The sequence below is a fragment of the Suillus subaureus genome (assembly GCF_016647635.1).
Source record: "Suillus subaureus strain MN1 chromosome Unknown BJ212scaffold_61, whole genome shotgun sequence".
NCBI lineage: Eukaryota > Fungi > Basidiomycota > Agaricomycetes > Boletales > Suillaceae > Suillus > Suillus subaureus.
The window spans coordinates 9,503-21,812 of NW_024538617.1; the positions used below are offsets into that span (position 1 = coordinate 9,503).

General features: G+C 42.3%; 4 protein-coding genes across 4 annotated transcripts; 2 read left to right on the forward strand and 2 right to left on the reverse strand.

Annotated features, from left to right (window-relative positions):
• Positions 1–1,493: 1,493 nt before the first annotated feature.
• Positions 1,494–2,233, forward strand: BJ212DRAFT_1486807 (uncharacterized protein; the record flags this gene model as incomplete). The annotated part of the gene is made up of 2 exons (XM_041341170.1): positions 1,494–1,733; positions 1,820–2,233. 2 exons carry the CDS (start codon positions 1,494–1,496, stop codon positions 2,231–2,233), a joined length of 654 nt encoding a protein of 217 aa, XP_041186789.1.
• A 2,965-nt stretch (positions 2,234–5,198) lies between these two features.
• On the reverse strand, positions 5,199–5,600 carry BJ212DRAFT_1284646 (uncharacterized protein; the record flags this gene model as incomplete). Its single annotated transcript, XM_041331837.1, has 1 exon — positions 5,199–5,600. A coding segment is annotated over one exon (402 nt), but the record flags the coding sequence as incomplete, so codon positions are not given.
• Positions 5,601–8,103: 2,503 nt separating this feature from the next.
• Positions 8,104–8,274, reverse strand: BJ212DRAFT_1284665 (uncharacterized protein; the record flags this gene model as incomplete). Its single annotated transcript, XM_041331840.1, has 1 exon — positions 8,104–8,274. The coding sequence occupies one exon, from the start codon at positions 8,272–8,274 to the stop codon at positions 8,104–8,106; it is 171 nt and encodes a 56-aa protein (XP_041186791.1).
• Positions 8,275–10,919: 2,645 nt separating this feature from the next.
• On the forward strand, positions 10,920–12,285 carry BJ212DRAFT_1304385 (uncharacterized protein; the record flags this gene model as incomplete). Its single annotated transcript, XM_041333585.1, has 7 exons — positions 10,920–11,125; positions 11,257–11,285; positions 11,438–11,528; positions 11,680–11,704; positions 11,901–11,946; positions 12,046–12,073; positions 12,132–12,285. 7 exons carry the CDS (start codon positions 10,920–10,922, stop codon positions 12,283–12,285), a joined length of 579 nt encoding a protein of 192 aa, XP_041186792.1.
• Between the last annotated feature and the right edge of the window lie 25 nt (positions 12,286–12,310).

Sequence of the window (12,310 nt, forward strand, 5' to 3'; positions counted from 1 at the left end):
TGAGAATCAGAGGAGATATGGTGGAGATACAAGGCTTACAAAATCATGACTCATGTGGACAGTTTTTTGAGCACATATTAAAACTATATAAATCATCATTTATGACACCATAACAATCATGCCACCATTAAATAAATTATAAAGTGGTGTCATTATGTCATTTTAAAACCACATCTAACTATACAAACCAAAAATTTCCATATGTCATGGTTATATTCACCATGAAAGCCACTCCCCCTGCTCAAAGGGATAATATCCTCTCTCTTTCCTATTCTGGCCTCTCTGCTTGTCAAATTTCCTCTAGAACTGGAGTATCCAAGTCCACTGTGGCCAAGTTCATCAAAGAAAGTCACACAGACAAGGAAAACTTCTGTGAAGGGTGTCCATCCAAGCTCACCTCTACTGATAGGAGGGCTATTATTTAACATATCACTACAGGAAAGGCTGATAATGCTGTCCAGGTCACCTATTACATCAATTCCACCATCACATTCCCTGTCTCTTCACACACTGTGAGAAACATTCTCAAGACAGCTCATCTCAGGTCAGTAACAAGGAAGAAAAGGTTCTCCTCTCTATCACACATAAACAGAGATGACTAACCTTTGCCTTAGCCCATCAGAATTGGATTACATGGACTGGAAGCATATTATATGATCATATAAGACCACAATAAATAGGATTGGGTCAGATGGCAAGGTATATATGTGAAAAAGAAGGGTGCTAGTCCTCTCTGCATATGTGTGATAGAGAGGAGAGCCTTTTCTTCCTTGTTACTGACCTGAGATGAGCTGTCTTGAGAATGTTTCTCACAGTGTGTGAAGAGACAGGGAATGTGATGGTGGAATTGATGTAATAGGTGACCTGGACAGCATTATCAGCCTTTCCTGTAGTGATATGTTAAATAATAGCCCTCCTATCAGTAGAGGTGAGCTTGGATGGACACCCTTCACAGAAGTTTTCCTTGTCTGTGTGACTTTCTTTGATGAACTTGGCCACAGTGGACTTGGATACTCCAGTTCTAGAGGAAATTTGACAAGCAGAGAGGCCAGAATAGGAAAAAGAGAGGATATTATCCCTTTGAGCAAGGGGGGTGGCTTTCATGGTGAATATAACCATGACATATGGAAATTTTTGGTTTGTATAGTTAGATATGGTTTTAAAATGACATAATGACACCACTTTATAGTTTATTTAATGGTGGCATGATTGTTATGGTGTCATAAATGATGATTTATATAGTTTTAATATGTGCTCAAAAAACTGTCCGCATGAGTCATGATTTTGTAAGCCTTATGTCTCCACCATATCTCCACCGATTCCCACGGTGTAGGGCTCAAATGAAAGCCCTGAAGCCATACTACAATGTGGTATAACCATGTCCTTGAGCCATTTGTGAGTTCTCACACAATATCATAGATAGTGAAAAATGTCAAAACATGTGGACAGTTTTTTGAGCCACTGTACCATCCCAGCTGTGCTGCCCTCCCTGGATGCTACCACTGGCAACTGGTTCCAATGTGCCTTCATCTATCACCTCCCTGAAAATCAACATTCCTAACAACAACACCAATAATACCACGAACATCATCAACTTTCATTCCCCTAACAACAACACCAATACCACTACAAACTCCATCAACTTTCACTTCCCTAACAACAACATCAATACCACTATGAACTCCATCACTCACGCAACATGCAGTGCCAAAATTTTCACCTCCCAGCCAGGAGTCAGCCACACTGTGGATTTCTATGCACTTATTCATCCACATGGGGGGCTGGTTCCTCCACCCATCAAACTGCTGTTGGCACCCAGCTCCCTTCCCCAAGCCCATATGCTACTGGCGCTTGGCCCATTCCCCCATTCCCTCACCTCCTTCAACCAAACCCTTGCCTCCTTCAACTGACCCCTCACCTCCTTCAACTGACCCCTCAGCTCCCTCTCCCAAACCCTCAGCCCCCTCTCCAAGACTCTCAGCTCCCTCCGCTGAACCAACTTGACACTGGTGCTCAGCGCAGTCCCCCAGCTTACCTTCCCCCTTCACATCACCCCTCTCCTCATTTCACTGGCACCAGGGGCAGTCCAGTTGATGACCCAGATGGTGACCTCTATGATGACCCTTACGCTGATGACAATGGCCCTCTCTCTGCTCCCCACCACCGGTTGCTTGACCTATTCTGTTGTCATCAGCCCTCAGCCCACTCCCTCAAGCACATGTGCCACTATTAATGAGTCCCCCCTCCTCCCTCCCCACAGCACATGTTTTTTTGTTCACTTGTGCACTTGTCTGATGGGTCTGGTTCCTGGTACTTATTCATTGTTCCCCTCCTCATGTAGTACATATAGCCTGCTGGAATTCTGTTGTTTGGGCAGGTGGAGACTGACAGACTAGTTACTATATTCCTATGTCCCTTATCATGTGCACTACTCACATTATCACTCACAAATGCACAAGTATGGTTTCAAAGTCCAATCTGTGCTGGCCATCTATGGCCGAGTTTGTTCTCAAACTTTACTGATAGTTTACCAAGTCTTACCAAGTCTTAGCAATGTTTTAGTGAGTTTAGAAATCAACTCTGAGTCCCATTAATGTGCTTGTCCAACTCAATGAGGCTGCAAACTATGACTTACTATATCTATATGTGGGCAGCTGAAGTATCACTGAGATATATGTAGTAGTCAGATTGTCAGATTAAGAGTGGAGACTACACTCTATGGATTTTGAGATAAATCTATCATTACCAGTCACTCAATGTACTATCAACAAGCATACCATCAAAAATGAAAGGGAAAATGCTGAGCTCAGCAAGGACTCATTTAAATATGCATGGATACTCCACAAACTAAAGGCTGGTATCACAATCAACATTGCTCTCTGAAAGTTGTTAATGAATATGTAGGACAAGATATGCAACACACCTGGTAGTATCTCACAACCACTACATCTTTAATTACCCCTGAGCTCCAGACCATCAGATCTCCACTGCTAGCCTGATCCATACCCCCCTATCCCATTCACCCTATGCACACTCCATCTAGCAAGACATCTGGACTTCACCTTGTCTCAGATTCCAGACTATATCCACCTCCTCATATCCTGGTCCTGTATCCACCTCATCTTCCAGATCCCCAGATCTCTGGACCTATTCCCACCTTCTGTCCAACATCCTGCACCTATTGCCATTTAGACATCTCTGCCTTTCTGGCTTTTGGTTACCTCTTGTCCATCCTGCTTATTGATCCTTGTATGAGTCTTCATCTCCAAGTTCATTTAGTTATGTTCCATCTTACTTACTAATGTGTTTCCATGTGCTCATACATAGCCTTGCTCCTTTGCTTACTGATCCCCTCAGATATTCTCCAGTATATAATCCCTGTAGATACTCCTGTAGTTCCTCAGTTTGAATATCATCTTAGACTTTGCTCTACTTGCCCAATCCTCTCTCAGACTTTGGTGCACCTAAAGTGTGTCCTATCCATCAGGCCTAGGGATTGATTCCCTAGGCTGGAGCTTTGTCTTTCTGACACTTACCCTCTTTCTGAACTTAGGTCCAATCCCTGTCTCTCTGACTCTACCTTAGGGTAGTCTACCTCTGTTTGTTTCTACATTGGACTCCATCCAATGTAGCCCCTGTTCCTTCTGGGCCTCTGGATGTCCTGCCCTTCATCCTCCGTCCTCCATCCTCTGTCCTCCTGTCCTTCCGTCCTGTTTCCTGTAGAAGTGTTACCTTGCAGTGGAAACTCTCCTGAGCACTTCCTGCATTCCTCCAGAACTCTCCCACACTCCTCCAGACATTTCCTGTGCTCCTCTAGAAGTCCTCCAGACTTCATCAGGCCATCATTGGACCTCATATGAAATGAAGGGCATATACTTGGGTAAGGGGCACAGTGTATGAGCTGAGGCCAAGCCCCTCTGAGTCAGTCTCTCTCTTCTTTGAGCACAACAGTTCTTAATACTGCCATACAGTCATCACCAATAGTCATGCACTCACATTCTCATGCTCAAAGGTTTAACAGGAAGGGCAAATAGAAAGTGACTGTACTTTCCAATGACAAGGTGTGTGTACAAATCTACAAGTCAATATGTTCACTGACTGTGAAGAACATGTGCAGGATATGCCAGAAGTATCGGTGTCAAAAGGCATGGAATCCTCAGCACCTGTAGGAAAGCATCCAGTAGGTTTGATATCCACCTATATTGAGCTATGTATCACCTTAATGATTCAATTTGTATAACTGTCTATAGTAGATTGAAGATTTGGATCATGATCTTTATCATATACATATCACTATGGCCACTGTTACAGTGCCCCATTCTTTTTCTCATTATCACTGTGGACACCTTATGGCTATACTTCTGATGCTTCCTTTTCACCTTGCTGTTTCCTCATGGTCTTCCTTATCTCTGACTCATACTTTGTTTTCCCATGAACCTTCCTTTCTTAGTACTTGTTACCCTTTGCCCAACTTGGTCTGTGCATGATTCCTTTATGTATATAAATCCTAGTTACTGCTTGTATTTTCTCTAACTTGAATCTACTTGGTTCTTTTTGATAACTTAAACTCTAGCTCCTTGGGAAGGAGGCTAGCCTGTGTCCTCTTTGAACTCTAGATCCTGCGGGAGTCTAGACAATCACTCCTGAGGGTGGCATTGACTTGATAAGGCCTTGTCCTTGATCGACCCTGATCTTGACTCCTTTATTGGAACAATGCTCTATCCGAGTTTGTAACAGCCACCTCCATGAGTCTTGCCTTAATGTGTATCATGGACAACACCAGCTAACATTAGGTAGGAGGATATTGGGAACTTTTATTTTTATTTTTATTTTTTGGTGGAACAATATTGTTAACTAGCAACTGATAAGGTTAATTCTAGCAGACACATTTGGGGCATGGGGGTTTCATACACTTTAGTGAATAGAATAGTCACCCAGAGGAAATACTTTATGTACGCAGATGCAGTGTGAAAATTAATGCCTTGTTCAGATTTACCTATTACATCCTGGGGGATGGTGAGGCATTGTACCCACTCAAACCCCTGATTCTCGGATCCAGTTATCAGGAAGGTTATCTTCATTTTTTAAAAGGCCACTCCAGGTCTTTAGGACCATGTCTATTTTGTAGCTTTCTTTCTGTATCTCATTGAGTTGGTGAGTAGCCTGTCAAACTTTAGTCTCATGTTAATGGTATAGATTCATCTATTGAGGATTTTGGTCTCAGAATGAAATTTTTCCTTAACTCTGCTGATTTTAATCACTCTTTCACATCTAAGCTTCCAAAGGTGTGCAGATTCCAAAATTAAGATTTTGAACAGTCTGGACACTCCCAGTTTCTCTTTCCCTTCTACATCATGGAGCATTCCTAGATTGCATCCCAGGATTGTACTGAACTGTATTTTGGGCCAACTTGACTTGTGTTTGCACCATAGATCACTGGCTGCCTTCCAGGTTATACCTGATGCTGGGGACTTGTCATAGTTGAGGAGAATGTGCTCCATGGATTCTGGTGAGTTGCAAAGGCTGCATAGTCCCCTGGTTTCACAGTGTGGGATTTTATCCCAGAACTTACCTATTTTATAGGCACCATGTAGGCTTTTTCATAGGAATCCACAAACATTTCTCAGAATGTCTCAGCTCTGAATTAAGAGCCAGACCTAGTCAGTCATTGGGGCTACTCCATTAATATTGTATACTGCATACAATGTCATCGCCATGTTCATAGTGGTCAGTCTTTGTTATTTCATAGATATCTGCAAGTTTCTTATTGTTTTGTAGAAGAGGTGCTGGGTTCCCACACATAGTTTTGTACCAGACAGTCTGAGTAGTAAGTCAATTGTTATTGTGATGTTATCATGTACATCTTTCATTATGCCTGACTTTGCAAGGGCAGTGGCTCCTTTAATGTTGGTTGTATCTACTGGTGCATCAATATCTACCAGAGTGGTTAGTGCACATTATGCTCTCAGTTTTGTGACTAATGATATCATTAAGTCTTTGTTAGGATGGTCCAACCAGTCTGTGTCTCCCTGTCTGATGAGGTTTGTCATTAAGTTCTTCCAGAGATTAGGAGATTTAATCATGAGCTGTAAGGGCACAGTTACAGACATGAAGGCTACAGCTGATAGGATGGCTCCTATCTCTCCAGTGCTGAGGGTGGCTAGATATTCTGGGAATTGATGGAGGTATTTTGGTGATAATTAGGGCCAAACCATACTCCACTGAAGGTTCAACAACTCTGCTGGCTTGCAGAGCAGAAAAAAGAAAGAAGGCTCTCACTCTGGGGTGAGAGAAAAGCCTCTAACTCCCTAAGTGTTGATTGAAATGTGCCAAGCAATATGTTCAACCCTTGAGGGAAGCAAGGAAAGCAAAGATCTACAAAGTGACACCAGGTCAACTCTGGTGAAGTGTGATGAAAGTGCATGCAGAAATATGCAGCACATAGGTGCATGAAGTGTAGGAATAAGGCACAAGTTGTGTGTAAATGTGTAAAGACTGGTGAATGTCATCAAGACATAAACTGAGGCTGCTGAATAGTGACTGATGATGGTAGACTGTGCTGAGGACTAGGGTAATGACTGAGGGATGCTAACTCATGATAGATTCTAACTCCAGATGATGACTATGGTGGTAGGTGATTGGTGGTTCTAAGTACTTGCACACTTCCTAGGCAACAGGTAAGCTATGCCTAGGTGCACTCCCAGGGCTCATGTTAAGGTCATACTCAAGAGATAACTGGATCCAAAGGGCTTTGGCCTCAGCTTGTGTGCTGTGCCCCTTACCCAAGTATTGCCCCTTATTTCAGGAAGGCAAGACTAACATGTCCGGAAGGGCAGACAAGTAGCGTAGCAGATCCAGATGACTTCCAGATGCAGGATAAGTATCATAAGGCTAATCCAGACGAGTCCAGACTAGAAACTAATGGTAATGGACTGTCAGAGACAGAGGCAGATACCAATAGACTATAGGAATCAATCCCAAGTCTCAGAGGGTGACAAGATACTCAAGTCTGGAGGACAGGAATGAGTAGAACTAAGATGATATTTGAACTGAGGTACTACAGAGAGTTACAGGAGGTTATATACTATAGGTATCTAACAGAATGATCAATCAGCAGAGTCCGAGGCTATGTATGAAGCATATGGATAGTCTATTGATAAGTAGAAATGGATCACAAATAATGAAATGGAAATGAAGCATAGGTAACAGATCAGGGAGCAGGACAGATATACAGATAACCGAAATACCAGAGTTAAGGGATTACCAAAAGGAGACGAGCGCTGGTTGTGGATTCAAATGAATTGTGGACCAGACCGGATGAGTGGACAGAATGGATGACAAGATGTTGGAGGGAGATAAGATATGGATCGGATCTGAGATCCGGATATGCAGATATGACAGCTCAGAAGCAAATAGGGAGCACTGTATGTATGTAAGTGAGGTAAAGTAAGAGTCCATGATGAAATAAAGTATCATACAATGCCAGATATGGTCTGATAATGAGAATAAACAAGAAGGGATGCACCAGGGAACTGGTTGGACAATGGATGGAAGTTCCAGGATACTGTGCAACATAGTGCAACTGATTGTGGGAAGAGCATGCAAGGTGCATGCATGGGAATGTGTCACATAGTGCAGGAAAGTGTCACACCTCTGGCATGTTTTGCAGGGCAGTCATAGGGAGTAAGTTGTACACTGTACCAATCGTCAGGAGTTGAAATATGCATGATATATGCCTAGAGGAATCTCATTCTCTACACCATCTCTATCTCCTTTGTGTGTGCCAGTGATGATGATGCTGGTTAATTGTGGGGGTACACTGGGTAGTGTAGGAGACTGATAGGCTGATGAGCTGCAGGAGGAGTCCAGTAGTACAAAGGCTCAGAAACCAGTTTCTAGAGAGTCTGGAGAGAAGAAGATAGGATTGAAGATCTTGTCTTGTTATTTATTGTAATTACCTTCATTCCCAGTGAGCTACTCTGGCACTATGTTGAGAGAATAAGGGGGTGAGCTTGTTTTAGAGTGCCATTTCAGAAGGATACACAGAAGTATGTCTTTTGCTAGTTGTGCACATTTAAAAGGTTTGTTGCAGTTCAGGAGGGTTCAGTCTTGTGAGCAGGGATTACAAGGGCAGTTCTTGTGTTGTCTGTGGAGGAGTGAGTTCCTAGTGGCAATTGTCTCTATTTGACCTACTGAGGTGATGAGGTGTTTTTCCCTCAAGCAATTTGCATACAGGTGATTGTTGAGTTTATTCAATTCATCTAATGGAACCATATTGGTAGTTGTCTTGCGATGTCAGGGTTTTGGAAGCAATTTGCCTCATAGATAAACTAGAGGAGCAGAGAATAAGAATATTATCCTGTTGAGCAAAGGAGATGGGCTTTATGATAATTATGTTAAAGTTCATGATGTTATGTGGGTTTATATATGTAAATAATATTAAAATCAGACCAAATATTGATTATTGCACCACTGGGTCGTTCATGGTAGCTTTGAGCTGGGTTGACAGTTTATTCTCCTTCATAGGTATTAGTGTTTTAGTATTCATGCAGCATAGGCTGGTTGTGCTGTTTTTGAATCTGCTGAACACAGCCTGGGGATTGGATTCCATGGTTTATTGATTTTTTGATAAGGTAATTTCTTGTTGAAGGGTTTTACCCAGCTCAATAATCTTATTGCTAAGTTTCTTGTCTTTCAGAATGAAGAGGGGCATGGACCACCTTCCTGTACCAACAAAGGGCATTGTTTTGCTTAATATTCTAGCTGAGACAAGTTGGTGATTGGTATGTAGGCCTTGGGGGATATATTTCATTTGTGACTAAATGGGAAAAACTCATCCTTAATGTAGATATGGTCTAAATACAGTCTATATGGGATTGGTGACTGCCTTGTTGTGCTGATGGGCAAAGATGTATTAAAGCAGGTCAGGGTGTTCTGTTCACCAGCCATCTCTAAGTTTAAGATATATTTTAAGCTCATTGAGCTTTAAGATAGGGCCTTGGGCATCATGTTTTGGGAGGAGATAGTCTAGTGAGTCTTCAACTAGGTTGAAGTCTCTGAGCATAATGTCTCACTTGGGGAGACCTCAGAGTTTTGAGAAGACATAGTCCCAAAAATATTGGTTATTTTGGGGGTCATTTGGGACATAGATTACAAGAATCTCAAGGGTGTCATCTTTTTGCCATGGAATGATAATATATAGGGCCTGGCCATGTATGAGGTTGTGTACTTTGATTCCTGATGTATTAACCAGGTTTTTATTCATGACTATGGCTACTCCTTTGGTGTTCATTTGGGTTAGGTCTATGAAAGATGTAATGTGGATTCTTAATCCAGGGGTAGAGTTCAGGGTGGATTCATCTTCCTTGGTCAGGTGAGTTTCCTGCAGTGCCAGTATGCCAAGTTTCTGATCCTTCATAATCTGGTTGATGTTAGATCATTTATCAGTACTATTATACCATCTTCCCCTCATGTTTAGGGTTGTGACTTTAATGTTCACATGTGAATTTTTGCCTCTAGGACAGCATTTTGTGCTTGTGTCATGTGCTTGACCCATGTAAGGGTCATAAGTTTCTGGAGGAGTGATGGGACTCATTTTCATAGACTATGCTGTTGCATTGAGTGGTGTGTTCATTGGAGGTTTGAGAATTAGCAGCTAGAGGGGAAGAAGGTAGATCAGTAACAGTGTTCTGGTGCCTATCTCTATAACCTGCTGTTCCTTCCTCAAGGGGATGGCTGATGGGTAAAGTGCATCCTTCTCTGGATCTGTGGGACCTGTAACCATTGCTATGTATGTAGACTGTGTTAATTGATTGTGATGTTTGTGTTATAGTGTTAGCAATTAAAATATAGCACCATGCCTTAATCATAGCAGTGGACCACATTGGATTATCCCAGGAGGAACTATGTCATAGGGGAGCCTTTTATTTAATAAGGTGATAAAAAAGGCCCATCCATGATTTCAGCATCTCAGCACATCCCTGGCCTAAAAAGGCTGCTGTTTCAAGTTTACAGTCTGGAGCTTTCCTGTTCTAGCAGTAAATTTGAGCTCCTGTAGACTTATCCATGTTGTGTTGTGAACCTGTTCTGGTTTTTGGACAGGCCTCCCTTTATCATTATATAGAGGGAGAATCATGACAGGATTTGATTGAAGGATATATCATGTTGTAGGTACATGTGATACAGAGGGGTATAGTATATACAGGAGCTGTTAGGAGCTCAAGACACTATTTTAGCTTATGGAAATCAATGTGTTCAGGAGATTAGTTTGTCTTTCCTCTACCTCTCTTGGTGTGTCCATGGGTATAATCTCTAGTAAACCTTCTGCTCCCACAGCTAGGACTGTCATTAAAGGCTCCCCTGCCATGGCTGGACATGGCGTGATTATCTAAGGTAGTGTTGGAATTGTCCACATCTTCTGGAATGGATGAGCTGAACTGCCCAGGGATTCTCAGGAAGAGGCATAAGCCTGTAAGATGGTCAAAGGACCTATATTTTATATAGACAAATTGGGTATCTTGACAAGCAGTGCCATATCTGTAGTTTTCAGAGAAGTAGAAGAACATGTACATTATATTAGTCCAATTGAAGTATTGCTTTAGTGTAAAGGCAGGGGGGGAATTGAAATAGACATTTCAGATAGTTTCCTTGACCATTTTTGAGAGGATAAGGCTCAAGCTTAAAACCCTTACTGATTCTATAGTATGTAGGGCTGCTTCTGCATCTGGGAGGGGGATATTGTCATCAATGAATTGCATAACATCTCAGTTAGAGTGGATGGTGTCTTTGATAATTTCAGCAATCTTTTTATCAGTAGATTCAGAGTCTGGGAAGGAAAAGTTCTCTAGGGTAAATATGTAGGTGGGAAGGGGTTGCTTGAAAGGGATGAAGAAACAAGATATGTCCACAGAGGAGCATACATGGAGGTGGAGAAGCCTCTCAATTGCTTCAGGTGGCATCCCCAGGATCAGGAAGTGCCATGGAGGTGGAAGGCATTCAATAAGCTCTATTGCTGCAGTGGGGTGCTAATGATTGAGGATTCAGCATCTGATTCACCAACAATTTTAGTGATCATGTCCTTTGGCTTTGCAATAGTGCCTTGTGCATTACTCTCATACTTGGCCCTGTAAGTTCTCACCCATGCTTTGGCACCTTCTCTTTTAGGATTTGAGAGATGTTGTGCCAGGTAGATTGGCCCAGTTGAGGGATTGGGAAGCCACCTGCTGGGGTGACTGTGATTTTGTAGCCACTTTCTAGGGTCCTCACCCTGTTAACTAGGATGGGCAGTAAGTTAGATTTCCTTCTTGGAGTTATGTTCAGTATATACCTGAGACTTCCATCATCATGGAAGAGTTGGATTAGAGATAGTTCCACTGACTAGAGAGAATAGGCTGTTGAGCAGGTCACTCTAAGTTGGGCCACTTGTCTGCATTGGTAGTGAAGGTTACATTAGAGGTGATATTCTTGGGTGGAGAGGGGGTGTTATTTCCATTTGTGTTAGAAGGAGCGTCAGGCGTAGGAGATACAGTGTGAGTGTGCTTACTAGCATGGAAGTCTGTATTTATATGGTGCATGAGGAGAGTGACAGTGGTAGTTGACTTAGTCTGAGTGGTTGGTAATGTAGGAGTGTTATTATCAGAGGGCATTGCAAAGAATAGGGTGTTGTTATACTATGTATAGGTGGTTGAGTTTCAAAGGGACATTGGTCTGTATATCAGAGTTTTATAGGTTAAGAATTGTCTTAGTGCCTTTGTGCATTGTTAGGGCACAAGTTGAGCCTCTTGGGTACTGCTTGGATGCAATAAGAGAATTGCTTTGTGTAAGGTAGTGCACAAGGTAGTGGTGTGATGTATGAGTGATTGTAATGAACAAAGGCTCTTTTTACTAAGTGTGATAAGTAGAGCCACTTTGGCTGCATGTTGACCACTGTCAAGTCTTTGAGAGCAGGTGTGTAGCAGAGTATTAGGGTGTGTTAAGCACATGGTTGTGCCAATCTCAAGTTCACCTAATTTTAACTAAGGGTAGTCCTTTGGGCATTGCTAATAGACAAATGTTTACTTAGATTCCTGATCTGGTAAGTTGCCATCAAGGTGCAATGTGGTAATGGTTATCTACTGCCAATAACCCCATAGGTCATTTGTACCACATGAGTCTGAGGGGAGCATGATTACCACAGGATCTGAGACCATTTCCCATAAACACATCACACTTTTAAGTTCTTCTGTGGGTAACAATGGCACCATCAGTGACATTAGTATTTGGACTGAGAGTGAGGAGGACTTTTGAATGCAAATATTGTCTTATTCAGAAG